At 43.3% G+C, this 15,386-nt stretch overlaps 1 protein-coding gene across 1 annotated transcript in view; it reads right to left on the bottom strand.

Annotated features, from left to right (window-relative positions):
- Window positions 1–15,386, bottom strand: part of LOC142572249 (retinal guanylyl cyclase 1) — a 217,804-nt gene that overhangs the window by 56,960 nt on the left and 145,458 nt on the right. Inside the window, exon 6 of the mRNA XM_075681222.1 lies at window positions 14,186–14,267. Within this exon, the coding sequence (XP_075537337.1) occupies window positions 14,186–14,267 (82 nt within the window). The remainder of the gene's footprint in view (window positions 1–14,185; window positions 14,268–15,386) is intronic.

The raw sequence follows: 15,386 nt of genomic DNA, 5'->3' as shown, positions 1-15,386 counted from the left end.
ATATATATATATATATAAGCGAGGAGAAAGGGAACCGAGGGGCCCGATTAGAATTAACCATGTCATAAGACAACAAAGGCACCAAGGTCAACATAGGGGAAAGTACTTGTGCTTGCTAAATTAATTAAAGAAATGATAAATTCATGGAAATGAAAGCGGATGAAGAAACAACTGGCCCCCGGTGGGATCCGAATTCTGGTCTTCTAATTACGCGTGCGATGCTCTTACCAATTGAGCTACCGCGGCGTGTTTTCCCATCCGCTTTCTTAGGTGTTTGTATTTTTACTACTAGAACTAAGCCTGAGAGTGTTAGTTTTAGTAGTAAAGACTTAAATACCCAAGAAAGCTGATAGGAAAGCACGCCGCGGTAGCTCAATTGGTGTGTGTGTCTCTGTGTCCAGAGGCTGTGGAATTTCATTGTGGAATCACCACTGATTATAACACTTTATAAGCCTCAGGTTAAATATGGCAAGTTAACTTTATTTATTTATTTATTTATTTATTTAAACATACCTTATAAGCCCCTAGAGGCATTGTGTAAGGGGGAAGAGTACACTCAAATATTATACAATAATGAGAATACATATGTGAATACATATACAAAAAATTCAGTGTAAGAAAAGCTCTAATAGGCAGTAATGTGGTGTTAAAAATTTTACAAAAGACAAACCGAATACTTTTAAACGCGAGAAGTCAGTGAACAAGGCATTTTCACAAAGTAAAATATGACCAATAGAAATACAGAGCGAGCGGGACAATATTTGGCTAAAACAAAACAGTATTTAAGGGGTAGTAGCACAATAATACCAGGAAACTCAAGAAAAGAATAACACGTTCGGTTAGGTAGAGTTTGAAAATTGCGTTGTTAGAAGATGCCGGAATTATTCCTGGTCACTCTCTAAGCGATGGCGTTAGGAAGATTGTTCCAAAGGCGAATGGCACTTGGAAGAGCGGAGTAGTTAAATGACTTAGTCTTCCCGTAGATACGCATGAAATTGAACTGATTGTACAGCCGGTGTGACCTGTAATGAGGAGTTTCAAGAGGCAGGATTGATGGTGCTGTATTATGGACATATTTAAGAAATAATGATAGCAGGTCTATATTGCGACGATCATGCAAGGGCGGTAGTGAGAGGTCGAGTTTAATTTGTGTTATGCCTGTGTTATAGGCATAATGTTTGCGTTTTCAAGTATCATTAGGCGGTCCCACAAAACTGGGCAAGATGGAAACGCAACGCGATATTTGTTATGGCGGGAACTGCCCAGCGCCCGCGTGTATGGCGCACCCCATTTGTCGTCGGCTACAGCTCTTCGCGGCAAGGCAAGAAAGACAATCCTAATAATAATAATAATATTTGGGGTTTTACGTGCCAAAACCACTTTCTGATTATGAGGCACGCCGTAGTGGAGGACTCCGGAAATTTCGACCACCTGGGGTTCTTTAACGTGCACCTAAATCTAAGCACACGGGTGTTTTCGCATTTCGCCCCCATCGAAATGCGGCCGCCGTGGCCGGGATTCGATCCCGCGACCTCGTGCTCAGCAGCCCAACACCATAGCCACTGAGCAACCACGGCGGGTAAAGACAATCCTGACTGACCAAACAGAGGATACGTAATAAAAAAAGCAATACTTACGTTGCTAATGTATTCACAAAGAAAATTTGGCATGAGCTGTTGTTTTGTCGGATTTCCCAGCGTTCAGCCAAGAGCTTCCGCTTTCAAAAGTATGTGTGTGTGTGTGTGTGGTGGTGGTGGTGTTGGAGGGAAGCAATGGATGGATGGATGGATGTTATGAGTGTCCCCTTTGGAATGGGGCGGTAGGTAGCGCCACCAAACTCTTGCTATTATACTGCTTAATGTCCCACCTAGGTGAAAAAAAAAAACACGATGAACTCCCATAACCAATTTTCCTGACCCCCTGTTGTTAACTTTAGTTTTGTACCTCTCCGTTTTTTGTCGGTTCCCTACTTTTCTTGCACCAATCTTCCAATCGCCTCTTACTAATCTATATTGTGGACATGTTTACTTATCCCCTGCTCTTACTGAACCCAAGGGCTTCAAGCAGGCCAGTGGTGCCTAAATCGACCGCTAGCAGATGTCTTCACATTCTAATAAAACAAATACCGCAGCAAGCACATGTGTCTTCTTCCTTATTATATCTCGCTTTATACGTGCGTGTTCTAAGGCATCCCGATCTCGCTTCGAAAAGTAATGAGCTTCCCTTTGAGTTATCATATATTGTTTCTTTCCTGATTTCGTTTTTTCCTCTTAAGTAGTTACTCATGGCAGGTTTCTTTCCATTGCCTCCACCCATGAGATTATTTCAGCCTCTCTGACTTTCCGCTAGGCGCTCTTTGTTGCTGTGTTGCTCACCCTACAGCGCGCATACTTGCTGGTAAGCTTCCTAGTTCTTTTCCTCCACTGTGAATCAATGTTTTTCCTGTGCAGATACCTCAACACTCTCCCAGCCCATTTACTTTCTTCCATATTCCTCAGTCGTTCTTCATAATCAATTTTACTGCGAGTTTCTCTCACTTCAAAACTAGTCCAGCCATATCGTCTTACACAGCTTCATTTGTAGTCTTTCCGTGAGCGTCCGATGCGAGGCGACCCACTGACCTTTGGTTCCCGTCGAGTCCTGATTGTAGCCCTGATTTCAAGCACACAACCGCATTTACAAAAGTAAGTCCTGGAACCACTACACCTTTCCACATACCCCGGAGCACCTCTTACCTATTGCATCCCCATAGCACTCTGTGCTGCCATTATGGCTGCATTTCTCTTCCCCTTTATTGTTATTGTTTTTTCCTGTGTTTCATATATCTATTGCCTTCGTTTATTCATATACCAAGGTATTTATATTCTTCTACCCGAGGTATTTCCTGGTCCTGTTTTACAACTGTCGGTTCACTGTTTTCATTGAATACCATAACTGATTTTCTAACACCAAATTTCAAACCTGAATTCTCGCCTTCCTGTCCACAGATATTAGCAAGGCGTTGCAAATCACTGCGCTTGCTAGCTAGCAACACAATGTCGTTCGCATAAAATAAACGGGGAAGCTGCTGCTCTACTACTGGTCCCGCCTGTGTGTACGAGAGATTAAACATGATATTACTTCCTTCGAGCGCCCTCTCCATCCTCACCATGTACATCATAAACAGCAGTGGGAATAAAGGGCACCCCTGCCTCAGTCCCTTGTTGACATCAACTTTCTCCTGGCTCCTCATACCTTCCCATTCAACGCAAACTGTATTTTCTAGGTAAATCTCGCTCATAAGCTGTAGACAATCGTCACCTAAGCCTGCCCCTTCCAGAATATCCCACGAAATGTGCCCTCCCTCTGGCCACCCCCCCCCCCCCTCTCCTCCCGGTAAGTACGCCTATGATGAAACGTACTGTTATATCGCAAGGTCTAGACCAGGCCAATAATGCCATATCGCTTGCGAGTTAGCATTTACTGTGACAAAAGTTCAACCGTGGATGTTTATCATTATAACGAGTGGGCGAGTTTCGGAATAGCAGAAATTTTGAATGAGCCGTTGGGTCACACGCCTTATATGTCTCACTCGTCTGTGACAAGTACAGCTCTTCATCTTTCTACTACCATATTTGTGCAGCTTCACGTCATGAAGATCGAGCAACTCTGAAAACACTTCCTGTTGGGGAAAGCGGGCAATCTTGAAAGAAAAAAAGAAAGATTTAGAAAAAAGAAGGGGAAGAAAATTGCTACCATCGACATTTGTGCGGCTCGGGTATTAGATAAAAATAGAAATTTGCAGATGCCTGTTGCAAGAGTTCATAAGAAAAAAACCTCCCTAGTGTATGTCCCGCAATACCCAATAAGAAAACTTGGCCAAAACAATATAAACCGTTGATTATTACCTCGCAGCATTTAAAAAAAATTCCTTATGGAGCATTTTGACGAAACAGTTTTACGAAATACAAATGCGGTTTCTTCTAATTTTCTTCGGTTTCGTGACCCTGCCATGAAATGATGCGGGACAGGAGTTAAAACTGGAATTGAACCAAACGCCAAGGCCGTTAGCGGGCCCACAACGTGCTCGCTGATACGAACTGTTCCTCCGCCGAGATATTGAAACCACGCAGGTCGTGATGTGGTTGGCGAATAAAAGGTTTGGACATGCTGTGGAAAGAAAATGCCGCCACTTTATTTGGAGAAGACTGCCGAAATACATAAAGACAGCAGACTCTGGATTAACGAAACTCGCTTAAACGCAAATGCCGGATAAACGAGACAATGGTATCAACTTCGGCTGGCTGCCCATAGGCATGTTGTTAGCAAAATTTGCTTAAACGTGACCCATGTTTTTTGTGAACTACGGTGGCCGCCCATGGGTATATTGTTAGCAAAATTTGCTTAAACGTGACCCATGTTTCTTGCGAACTACTGTTAAATGGAGCTTTAGTGAAACTACCACTTATCTCATTGCTGTACGGAACATGACAAGTGCCACAAACATAACAAATGGTAATGCTACAAAAAAATTGGAGGACGCTTAAGCTTCGCCTTCAAGAGTGGAACGCGATAGCGTTATCGCACCCCGTTCGCACCACCTACTCATTAGCTCGGCATGCTCTTGACGAGACGAAGGGGAGAAACGGGCGAGTGGCGCGCCACCTGTAGGGGCAGCGCCGTACATTACGAGGAAGGGGGTCTTCTGCGTTTGCCGCAAGATGGCTCTGCGTGTGCGCCAAGCTAAGGAGAAATGTAGCGGCAACGTACTTCGCTACTCGTTTAACTGCGACTTCTGTAATTTACATGCTCACAATTACCGATATACACCGCAGTGTAACTTTATACGGCACGCTCCTAAGGCAACACCTCATTAACTAGCGGCGCTTTTGTACCTCTTTGAACCGTCGAACTCATGGCTGAGTGGTAGCGTCTCCATCTCACACTCCCGAAACCCTGGTTCGATTCCCACCTAGCCCATCTTGCAAATTGTTTTCGTTTATGAATTGCCTTCCGGCATTTTTCGCTCACGGTCAACGCTGACGACACCGGCCTTTCTGCGACACGAGCTCCTTAATTCTGTCGCGTTAATATTGAAGAAAATTCAATCGATACAGGCAGTTGTGGCAAAGTTAACGCAAATTAAAGACGCCGAAGTTGAAATGGTGTGTACATCACGAAGACTTCGCTCGGAGGTTACCACTACGGATTTGTTCACACAGCCAGGAATAGTAGGCTTTAGGTGAGAAGTTGTTACCTGCTCTGATGAGACAGTTCAAAGTATTATCGGTGAGGCTCGTGGCAAAGACCATATTTTTTTTCTGGGGTCTTACGGGCGAAAACTAGGATATCCGCATGAGGCCCGCCGTAGTGGGCGACTCTGGATTAATTTTACAATCTGGGGGGTTCTTTCCCGTGGGCCCAATGCACTGTATAGGGGAGTTTTTGCATTTTATCCCCGTCGAAATGCGGCCGCCGTCGACCGGATTCGATCCCGCGACCTCGTGCTTAGTAGCGCAACGCCAAAGCCACTATGCAACCGTTGCGGGTAAAGACTGTAATTATGTGTATCGACGAACACATAGATATTACTGCTCCAGTGCGTGATACCGTTTCGGATCAGACGGCAAACTAATCAATTTGAAAGTCTATAACTCTATGGTGAACACGAGGACTGTGCAGAATTATTGGGATTTTCTTTTTCACGCATGAACACCACCTTGCGCTGAAGAAGCTATAATATAAGAAGCCGGGCGTACGTAATCTCTCTTTGTACCAAGTCATATCAAAAACACTCGGACGTAGGCTTCCCGAATAAAACAATTCTAGATGATTACAGTGTCCTTGGCTCAACCTAAACTTCGGATGAAAGGAACACATTTTTCTGTTTCTTCGAGTTCCGTTTAAGCGCAGTCTACTGTATAGCACGGTTGCAACAGGAGCAGAAAGCAAGCACGGCAAGGATAGTGAAGACACTACAAAGATGAGCGAAGTTGTTTGAGCAAGAAAAAAAAACGAACAGAATTACACGGCAACTGTTGTGTCTTCCTGTAGTCATCACTATGACATAGCGCCGGACACAATCGGGTAATCGCCAACCTGACGGTGGGAAGCCAAGCAAGAAGCGTATACAGGAAACAAAATAGCCGGAAACATACTAAAGCGACCTTTCTGTCTCGCCATTTGGCGTTAATATGGGAACGTCGTTTCTTCTTGGAGCTCTTTTTTTTGTTACGTTGAACAATATCCACTGGGTATTGACTGCGCTATTGTGTATCGTGGAATAACCTTCGTCACAGCCTGTAGGCGCCAGCCTTTATGGCCTGAACGAAAACTGACGTCTTATCTTAGATCACATAGTTCCTCCAATACCGGCCCTCCTATTTCTTATTTTACGTGTTGTCATTTACTTCTGCAAGCCTTAATAAACGCTTGTTTGCAGGCGGGCGTTCAATATTACAGTGCTGTTTCCTTGGGTTCTTGCTTTGACTAGATGTGTAAGAAAAATGTAAAATAAGATATCACACCTAATTGAAAAAGACTGTTTATAAGGTAACTAGAAATTCGTATGTCCTTTTGGATTTATTTTAAGGTATTATTCTTTCATCGAAATAAGCTCTCTAAAGCAGAGGCACGTTCGCGCGCAAGTGCATTATATTGAAGCAAATTAAGGTGAAGTAAGGATCTTTGAAGGTCGTACACTAAACAAGTAGGCGCAGCACTTTTTGTTTTGTCTGCTAGCGCGGGCTCTACCGATTGTTGTTTTGTGAATGTTATGATACGCCGAAGACTTTCAGACTGAAGAACACGCACGCACGCACCCATGCACGCACGCGCACGCACGCACACGCGCACGCACACACACACACACACACACACACACACACACACACACACACACACACACACGCGCACACGCGCACACGCGCGCACGCACGCACACGCACACACACACACACACACACACACACACACACACACACACACACACACACACACACACACACACACACACACACACACACACACACACACACACACACACACACACACACACAGACACGTGTGCGTGCGACTCTCAAAATCGACGAAGAAGTGATGGACATGACGACAAAAGATGACTGACGTGCCTTTAACAAATATAAAACTTGATACGTCTAAAAGACTTCATAGCCCTTAGAGGACGTTCAAAAGGAGAGGCTGGCAGCAATGGTGACTGTAATGAACTAGGTAGGACGGCGAGAAACTTTAGAGCCACAATTGATCGCTAAAGCGCGGCGGAGTCAATATCTCTTATACCAACGTAATAGGCTCGCATTTGGTAGAGGTTCTCATCTTTGAAAGCCTTTTATTTTTTATTTTCGCTCTTGGAAGTTTCATGTCGAAACGGAAATTAAGTCGCTCCTCTTTTGACTCCTCGCTAGCAAGAGCCGAGCTTCTAAGTCAACTTTATTCATTCTCCATAAAGAGCTTTCTTTCCAATAAAAATAAAAATAAAAATAAAATAAAATAAATATAAGCGAACCAATTGCTTGTAGCAGTCCTATTCTATGGTCCCTAATTAGTTGAGAGGTTGGCAACGATCTCGTTGCAGCGTTTGAAGTGCTAATTTAAATATATTGCTGCAGGAAGCAGCTCGACAATCTTGACATAAAGAGACTTGAATCTGCGCGAGCTACAACACAACTTCCATATAGACGGATGATTCTTATACACCCTGTTTTAATGAGGCCTCGCAAAAAGAGTAACATAAGGTTTTTGTGAGAAAGATTAGTCACGCGACTTGCCGAGGTGTATCTGCGACGTCTACACCTACAATGAGCCCATATAAAAAGCAGGCTGACAAGTTAGCTGAATTATGCATTCATGTAGTCACTATCGTTTACACTGACGTAGACACGCGCTTGAAGTTTCTTACGCTTCAATAAAGAGAGTCTAAAAACCGACTCATTGAGTTGTCGACCGAGAGGAACCTCTGGCAAGAAAAAAAAATTGTAATTAAATTACTGATCGATCAAATAAATAGCACCGCTTATGAATGCACAACCATCGTTAATTAATTTTTGCTTTGAAAAACATTTGATGACTGTTTAAGGTTGTATAGTAACTATCTAGCACTTCACAACACAGTGTCGTGGTCACGCCAAGAGAAGGCAAAAGAAGGTAATTGTCATTGAAGTTACGTTCCAAAAGCATGTTAGTAAAGGCTGTGCCATGTATTCAGAAAGGTTACTACTACTATCCAGCTATACAGCTATATTAGCTATACGTGAATGGAATCAACCGCACCCATCCACCACAAATACAAAAACACTTTCTGAATTCACTAGTACAATTGAAGGTACTAAAGGCCTAGAATTGTCCTAACCACATACTATGCAATCCCTCCCCTAGAATCATTGTTGGCTGCCTCTTCGTGAAACTGTTGTTATTGCTTACATTTACATTTACTATTTCTTTTTTCTTCTATTTAGTTTATTTGTACAGTTCTTTCTCGTATTTCTTACGTTTTACAATATTGCAAAATGCATCGCATATACTTATGTAACCACTCTTTTGTGTTGTTGTTACTGTAACCCCTTTTTTGTACATTCGTTACACTTGCGCTAATGGCATATTTGCCCATTTGTAGCACTTTCCTATCTTTCTGGCTTGACTTTTTGTATTGCCATCCTGCTACGCTCTCCGTTGAGATCAGCTGTATTGGAAATAAAAACAAATAAATCAATAAGAAACAGCAACAATAATGAAAACAAAATAAAGCAGACCTCAGCGATTCTTTCGGCTGTTTGCCGCAATGAGTAACAATATCTTGTTCTTATTTGTCTCTGTTTTCTCAAATAATAGCGTTCAGCCAGTGCGAGGGAATGGACACGAAGCCAGCGGATAGGGGGTTGTAGAGTGGGAAAAATGGCGGGGGAGGGGGGGGGGCAGTGGCTTTGGTTTAAGAATAATGTGCTTATTTGAAATGAAAGGATTCGGAAAAATAAATATTACATAACCATTTTAATAAACCAATAAATTCTTTGATATTAAAGAAAGAAAAGCGTTCTTTATTAGGTAAATTGCAAACTTATCTGCTTTGAGAAACACGCGGCTTTCTTTGTTACTTTCAACCTGATATTGTGATGTATGGTGTTGAAACAAATATACACGGACAGACCTAATGACGTCAGTAAATGTAAAAAAGAAAAAGTTTATGAATAAAGTAAGGACAGTTTAGTGACTGTACAAAAAGGCAGAATATTCTGAGTAACCAGAGTAAGATGTGGCCAAGACTTCCTAAGCCGCTTATCCTCGAACAAAAAGTTTGCAGCGACATGTGCGTGTATTCCCTCGAGATTGCTCTCTCAGAAAGGCCGATAAACCTGAAAACTGCAGAAACAGTTGCAAAAAGAAAGCAACAAAAAGAAAGAGAAAGGAAAGAAATAAAGAAAGGAAGAACGGAAAGAAGAAAAAAAAAAACGGTAAGCTTGCGCCATAAAAAAAAAAAAAAAGGCGCATCCCACGCTGGACCCAAGCTTATTGGCGCGAAGCGAAGCAGAACCAACACGGTGCACACAAGACTCGCACGTCGGCGGGGAACGTTTCCACCACCCGGTCGTAAAGTGGATACAGTGCATGCCACATAACTGACAGTGATGCGTGTGCGGAGGGTTTGTGCCGCAAGAGAGAACAGGAAAAACAAAAGGAAACAACAACAATTTGGTAAGGAAATTTTCTGAGTTCTTGGTCGCTATGCTTTCCGGCTGCACACATGGTGGTTCCTATACTTGCGCTTCGACATTGTGATTCGAGGCACGTCGGAGAAACCGAGGGCACCACGCACGTTCGCGCACTCCGCGTATGCAGTGTACAGTTTTGCCTCACGATACAGAAAGCGGTAAATAATAATCACGGCGCTGCTGTTGGGAACGAAGTTTTCTCGTAACGTTCGAGGAAAACGTGCAAATCAAACGTTATTCCTCCGTAGAGGGTCGGCAGAGAAGAACAATTGAAACATTCGAATTTTCACCAGAACTTGTCAAACCTGTGACCAGGAAAATGAAGACCGCGCACGGACTGAAAAAAAAGAAACAAGCAGTTGCTCTTTTCCACGCTTGCTTGAAAGACTGTCACGCTGGCGCCTGGTGAATGCTAAGATTGGGATGTGCGGGCAAGTATGTGAAAGCCCATGAAGAAAGTGTAATTGCCACTGAACAAGGACGTTGAAAGAACCAGACACACAGAGACGTCCTCTTTCTACGTCCTCGTTCAGTCGCGCTTACACATCCTTCGTGGATTCAAACCAACTAGCACGCGAACGTGTTGTGCGAAAGTGTCTCGCTCATACGAAGCTGGGCAGGACATAGCGTAAATTAAGAAATTTTGCTACTTATCTGTCGAGGCGGAGGCATCACAGCAATGCCCGTGAAAATTGGGTACGACAGCTCAAGTAGGCAGGACAAAGGTGATTTTGTGTGCTTTTGGTGCGAGCCACAGTTATCATTGCTATTCGCACTGCAACGATCACTTTCGAGAACGTCGCCCTAAGTCACACGGGGAGGAGCGTTTTTTTTCTTTCTTTAGAGAAACAAAGAGACCTGGTCCAGAAAGCGAAATTAAGTATAACAGTGATAAGATCGCTAGCTGTTCGTTCACCTTGCTTTCGCTTCCGCATCCCGCGTTGATCCTGTGTCGAAAAGGACACACAAGAAATTACACTGTCGCACATGTTGTTGGGGTTTCGGTCTATCACAAGGTAAAATATTTTCCTAAAGTGCTCTTGTAAATGAAAGCACGGTGATTTATTTCAAATGGAAGCGCCATTCATGTGGCGCTTAAGAATTGTTCGTGGTATATAGGCCCCGTTGTAGACCTTACTGTACGGTGGGATTACTTGAACTACGCATCTACGCGCAAAACTCGTGCGCGTAAAAGCGAGTAAATAATAAAAGCAGGAAACACGTGGGAAAACGTTACAGGAGAGAAACGGAACAGCTATGATTCTCTGCGGGACAGTTTGCTTTTCACGTGTGACGTATATGAGATCGCGTTGTAACTACTGTTGTAGCTATAGTACCAGTTGTGCTCTGCGCTGTGCGCGTTTGAAAATTTTGAGGACCGTGGGGAGAATTCATTTTAAGGCATTCTTCTTAAAGTTTTTTTTTTCATCTCAATGACAACACAAGACTACTTCTTGTATATCTAAAAAAAAAGAGCTATAGCATTTATAATCCATGATGACAAGTTTTCCCACAAATACTTTCAATAAACATATAGAGCTCTGAAAGACCAACCTTAGAAAGATGAGGGAAAAGAAAGTTGCATAAAATGACCAAGGGGGTAACTTTTTCTTGGGCGAGTTGCTGCTTACTGCAAGAAATAATATTTGTAGCGCGAAAATTAGAAAAAGCAAAATCCAATGAAAGGAAAGAGCAGACAGAAAGACAGGCGTTTGGATTTAGCGACATGGTTTTAACCAACCTGCCTGGTTCACTAATTGTTGGCAGATATTTGAAAATCAAACAGAGAGCAAAGACACTCGTTTCAGCGATCGGTGCAAGCGACAATTTCGATCACCGGCGGGAACTGTGGGGGGAAATTGAAAACAGCTTCAGATTGGACAAAAATAAACAGAAGATCATCGGCACGCACTGTACTCATTGCGACCTTGAATGTTAAATGAACAGAATAAATATTTAACGTCATTTATTAGTGCACATTCTGCTCCATGGATAACGTTCGTGACGCCTGCCGTAAGTGCTGCCGGCTGCTCTTCATCGCATTACCAGAAATAACAACAGCACTAGAGGTTCTCACAACGTGAGACATAAACAACATGCAAATGAGCCGGCACGGTGTCATTATTGATGTACTTTGCTTGCACCGACGAACGTGTCCGAACAAGCTACGTCTTCTTCTTCCTGTAGCTTCCGGCATCGCAGCGAGGCTAAGACCTTGCGCCGTGCCTCATAGCACGCATAAACAAGCTCCCAGAAATTACTTTGCATTAAGGTAGCCCCTTTAGCGCTCGGCTCATTAAGGGCGAGGAAATGATAATAAAGACAAACCCTTCCGCGGAACTAACGCGTTTCAGACGCCCCGCCTCCCCGCCCCCCGATAATGTTATAGCCTGCACTACAGACTCGCAAAGTGTCCACGCCGTCTGAAATTCCCCGCGAGCCCATCGATGGAGGAGCGCGAAAGATCCCTTATTCGGGCCATTCGCGCTGGTGCGTGCTCGGCCCGATGGAATTAGCCGAATAGCATCTCATCCCGGCTGGCTCCGCACATTTGCTGGGGACGGAGTGTCGGGAAAGGAGGGGTTCGGGACCGAACAGGGATCGTAGAGAAAAGGGGAGGGGTCGAGGAAGGAGCAGGAACGAGGATGAGGAGGGCGACCATGACACCATTACTTTTTGAGCCGGTTACGAGATCAAACAAGACAGAGCGACGAAGAGGCTTTCTTAGGGTCTCACAGCCATCGAAGCACACTCGTTTGATGATGTCTCGGCGGTGGCGCCTGATCCGACTCGCATTATGCCAAACTTAATAACGACGAGGGCCAACGACGCGTGAGCCCTGGCGAATATATATATATATATATATATATATATATATATATATATATATATATATATATATATATATATATATATATATATATATATATATATATATATATATATATATATATATATTCGGGATAAGGAGAGAGACAGTATCGAAGTGCCGCGCGACGCACCATGTGGAGTCTACTGGTCGTTCATGTGGGAGCGTGCGGGCGCAGCGCGCATTTGCACGGGATCGATGTTTGGGAGCGTCTATTTTTGCGCGGCTATCTTCTTGAGGGTCGTTATGTGGCGGACTGGAAGGCGCCTCCGGGGTGGTGATTGAAGAGAATGCTGACCTTGGGGGAAAGGGGAAGGCGCTTTGCGACGAACGTAAATATGAAAGGGCACTGATACCCGTTCCCCGTAGGCCTCCGCGAGACAGATGTGGGAGCACCACATTTGGAACGGCAGAGGAGTGATGTGGCCACTTCGTAAGGAAATTACGTAAGGGTGATGTCGAGGCGAGGTAAGAAACACACCAAGAAAAGCTTTTTTTTCTTAAAGGAATCGCTATCCCAAAGAGGAACTACGCGTGTTTTGGAAACAACCATAAATTCTGAGTGGATGCTGATTTGTACTACAACAGTTCACCACATTTCACTGAAGAAAGACGCGCGAATTTTCTTCAGTAGCTTATGCCAAGCTCAGCATGCTGTGTAAGAAACTGAGAGTGCTGTGTTTTTCGCGATGTAACTATCACGCAGCATTTCACTGCTCATGGCACCAGATTATCTATTCTTTTTAGTATATTTAGCGCTTCGAAAACTCAAATATGTGCGCTCGGTGAACGTCGACAACGATATGTCTCAAGTATTTTGCTGGTTTTATTTTCTGTAAATAAATATGAAAAACCTTTATAAGTTGCACAGCTGTAAAGCTTCAATATTCTATTCGTGCAAGTGAGGAGAGCTCTCTGGTTCGTAATAATAACACGTGCCTGGATTTTGCGAAATTGAGACATGAGCGAAAGCTTCATTTACCAAAGCACTGAAAACGTACCTGCCCAATTGATGTTGCAAATACATGCGTGCAACATCGGTTTGTAGACATCTTATGAATTGGTGATGCATTTCTCAACAAAATTAAAAAGAAAAAAAAATCTTCGAACATATATTTCAGCTGTGCAAATACCTGAGGTAAAGAGAACAAGAGAGAGAGAATGAGAGAGAGAAGCGCTTTATTAGAAGGCAGATATTTTCGTCGGTGTACATACGATCACTGACATGCTACTCTACATAGGGAGGCTGAAGGGGATCAAAATATTCCTGAGAGGAGTAGAAGAAATGATAATAAAAATAGATATGAAGTGAGCGAGTAAATCTGATAATGATACTTACTGGTCAGATGACAAAAAAATTTAGGCCTTTCTATATAATGAAGTGAACCTTGTTTAAAGCTTTTCGAGAAAGCCAAATTTTTCTGATGGTTTCGTCTCACACGCACAAAATTCGCACGCAATACAAAAAACGCCGCAGTTCATAAATTATGTATTGCTTGTTGGGGAAAATTCAAGATTGTGCAAGAAAAAAATAGCATTAAGTGTGTCGCCACGTAAAGAAGTCAGCTGCTGAGGTACGCAAACAAAATACAGGCGAATTAGAATGACTTACCTTCTTTACCGGAGGCGAGAGACTGATATCTTGTTGCGAGAGCAGGATTCGTCGGCGCATTTGTTTAACAGCCAGCTTGCGCCTGCGGTGCAAATAATGTTACATGATCAGCAGGTTTACATGAAACCACGCACAGGTATATACACATGTATATAGTCTGAACATTTACAAACCGTGACTCTCCGTTCTCCTAAAAAGTAATAAGTAGAATCGAGTTACCTGAGTTCGAAGTGAGATCGTTTTCAATTAAAAATATGCCCGTGGCTAACAAAAGACAACACTTCCGCGGCAGGCTTAGTTGTCCGCATTGTAGGACGAGCGTGATCAGTTAGGGAGTTGAACAGCGAGATTATCTCGCTGTTCTATGAGTAGTGTGGAGCTTCGTTTTAGGAATTCTAGGGGAAAAGAAGACAAGAAAAGCAAGTCCCGGGACATTTGTGTAGTGCACGAAGAAACCAGTGGTTTAAGTACTCTTGCGAAACTATGCCTCCTTGTCTAACCGTGAAGTACGGATACCGAGGCAATTCGACTGACATGTTACTTGAGTGATCGGTTTTCATTCTTTTAGTGCAATCATAGCTATAATTCTTCTCACCAATCTAACACTGCGCGACAGAATTTAAAAGTGTGTCAGCTCTGTCTTTGTCGTATTCCTTGATTGCCAAGTATTGCGCGTCTTCATTCTCTGTCATTTTCCTGTTTTCTTTTTCTGTTCTAGTCAATTACTATTACGTTTTGACAGTGAATATGCCACAACGTTTATCAATGGAGTGCTTGTGCTTGTTTCTCTATTTTTTTTTTACCTTTTTGCTCTGTAGTTCCTTCCTGTTTCGCCCCTTTTACTTTTGAGAGCTACCGCGTATTGGTGCAACTGGAGAGTGGTCGCCATCCACGGACAAGTTAAATATTCAAAGAAGGAAGTTTGAGCAATAACTGCCGCTATTGGAGCCCTGGCATAGCGCATTTAGGAGTTTCTGTGTGTCTGACGTTTTTGTATCAATATGTTTTCTTTACAAAAAAGGCTGGAAAGGCTCTTTCAATGGAGTTAAAGGACAAGAAGAGCGGCAGAACATCGTTTATTCTGAAAGCTCTCCCAGGAAGTGATTGTTACTGCTTGAAGAGTTAGCAAGCATCATTAGCATACTGCTTTGTATCGTTTTAATGTAACAGTTGAATAAGCGCTGGTGAAAAGGAATGAAAT

The sequence above is a fragment of the Dermacentor variabilis genome, chromosome 2, assembly GCF_050947875.1.
Source record: "Dermacentor variabilis isolate Ectoservices chromosome 2, ASM5094787v1, whole genome shotgun sequence".
Taxonomy (NCBI): Eukaryota; Metazoa; Arthropoda; class Arachnida; order Ixodida; family Ixodidae; genus Dermacentor; species Dermacentor variabilis.
Note: the sequence above shows the minus strand (reverse complement) of the source record. Positions and strands in the feature narration are given on the sequence as shown.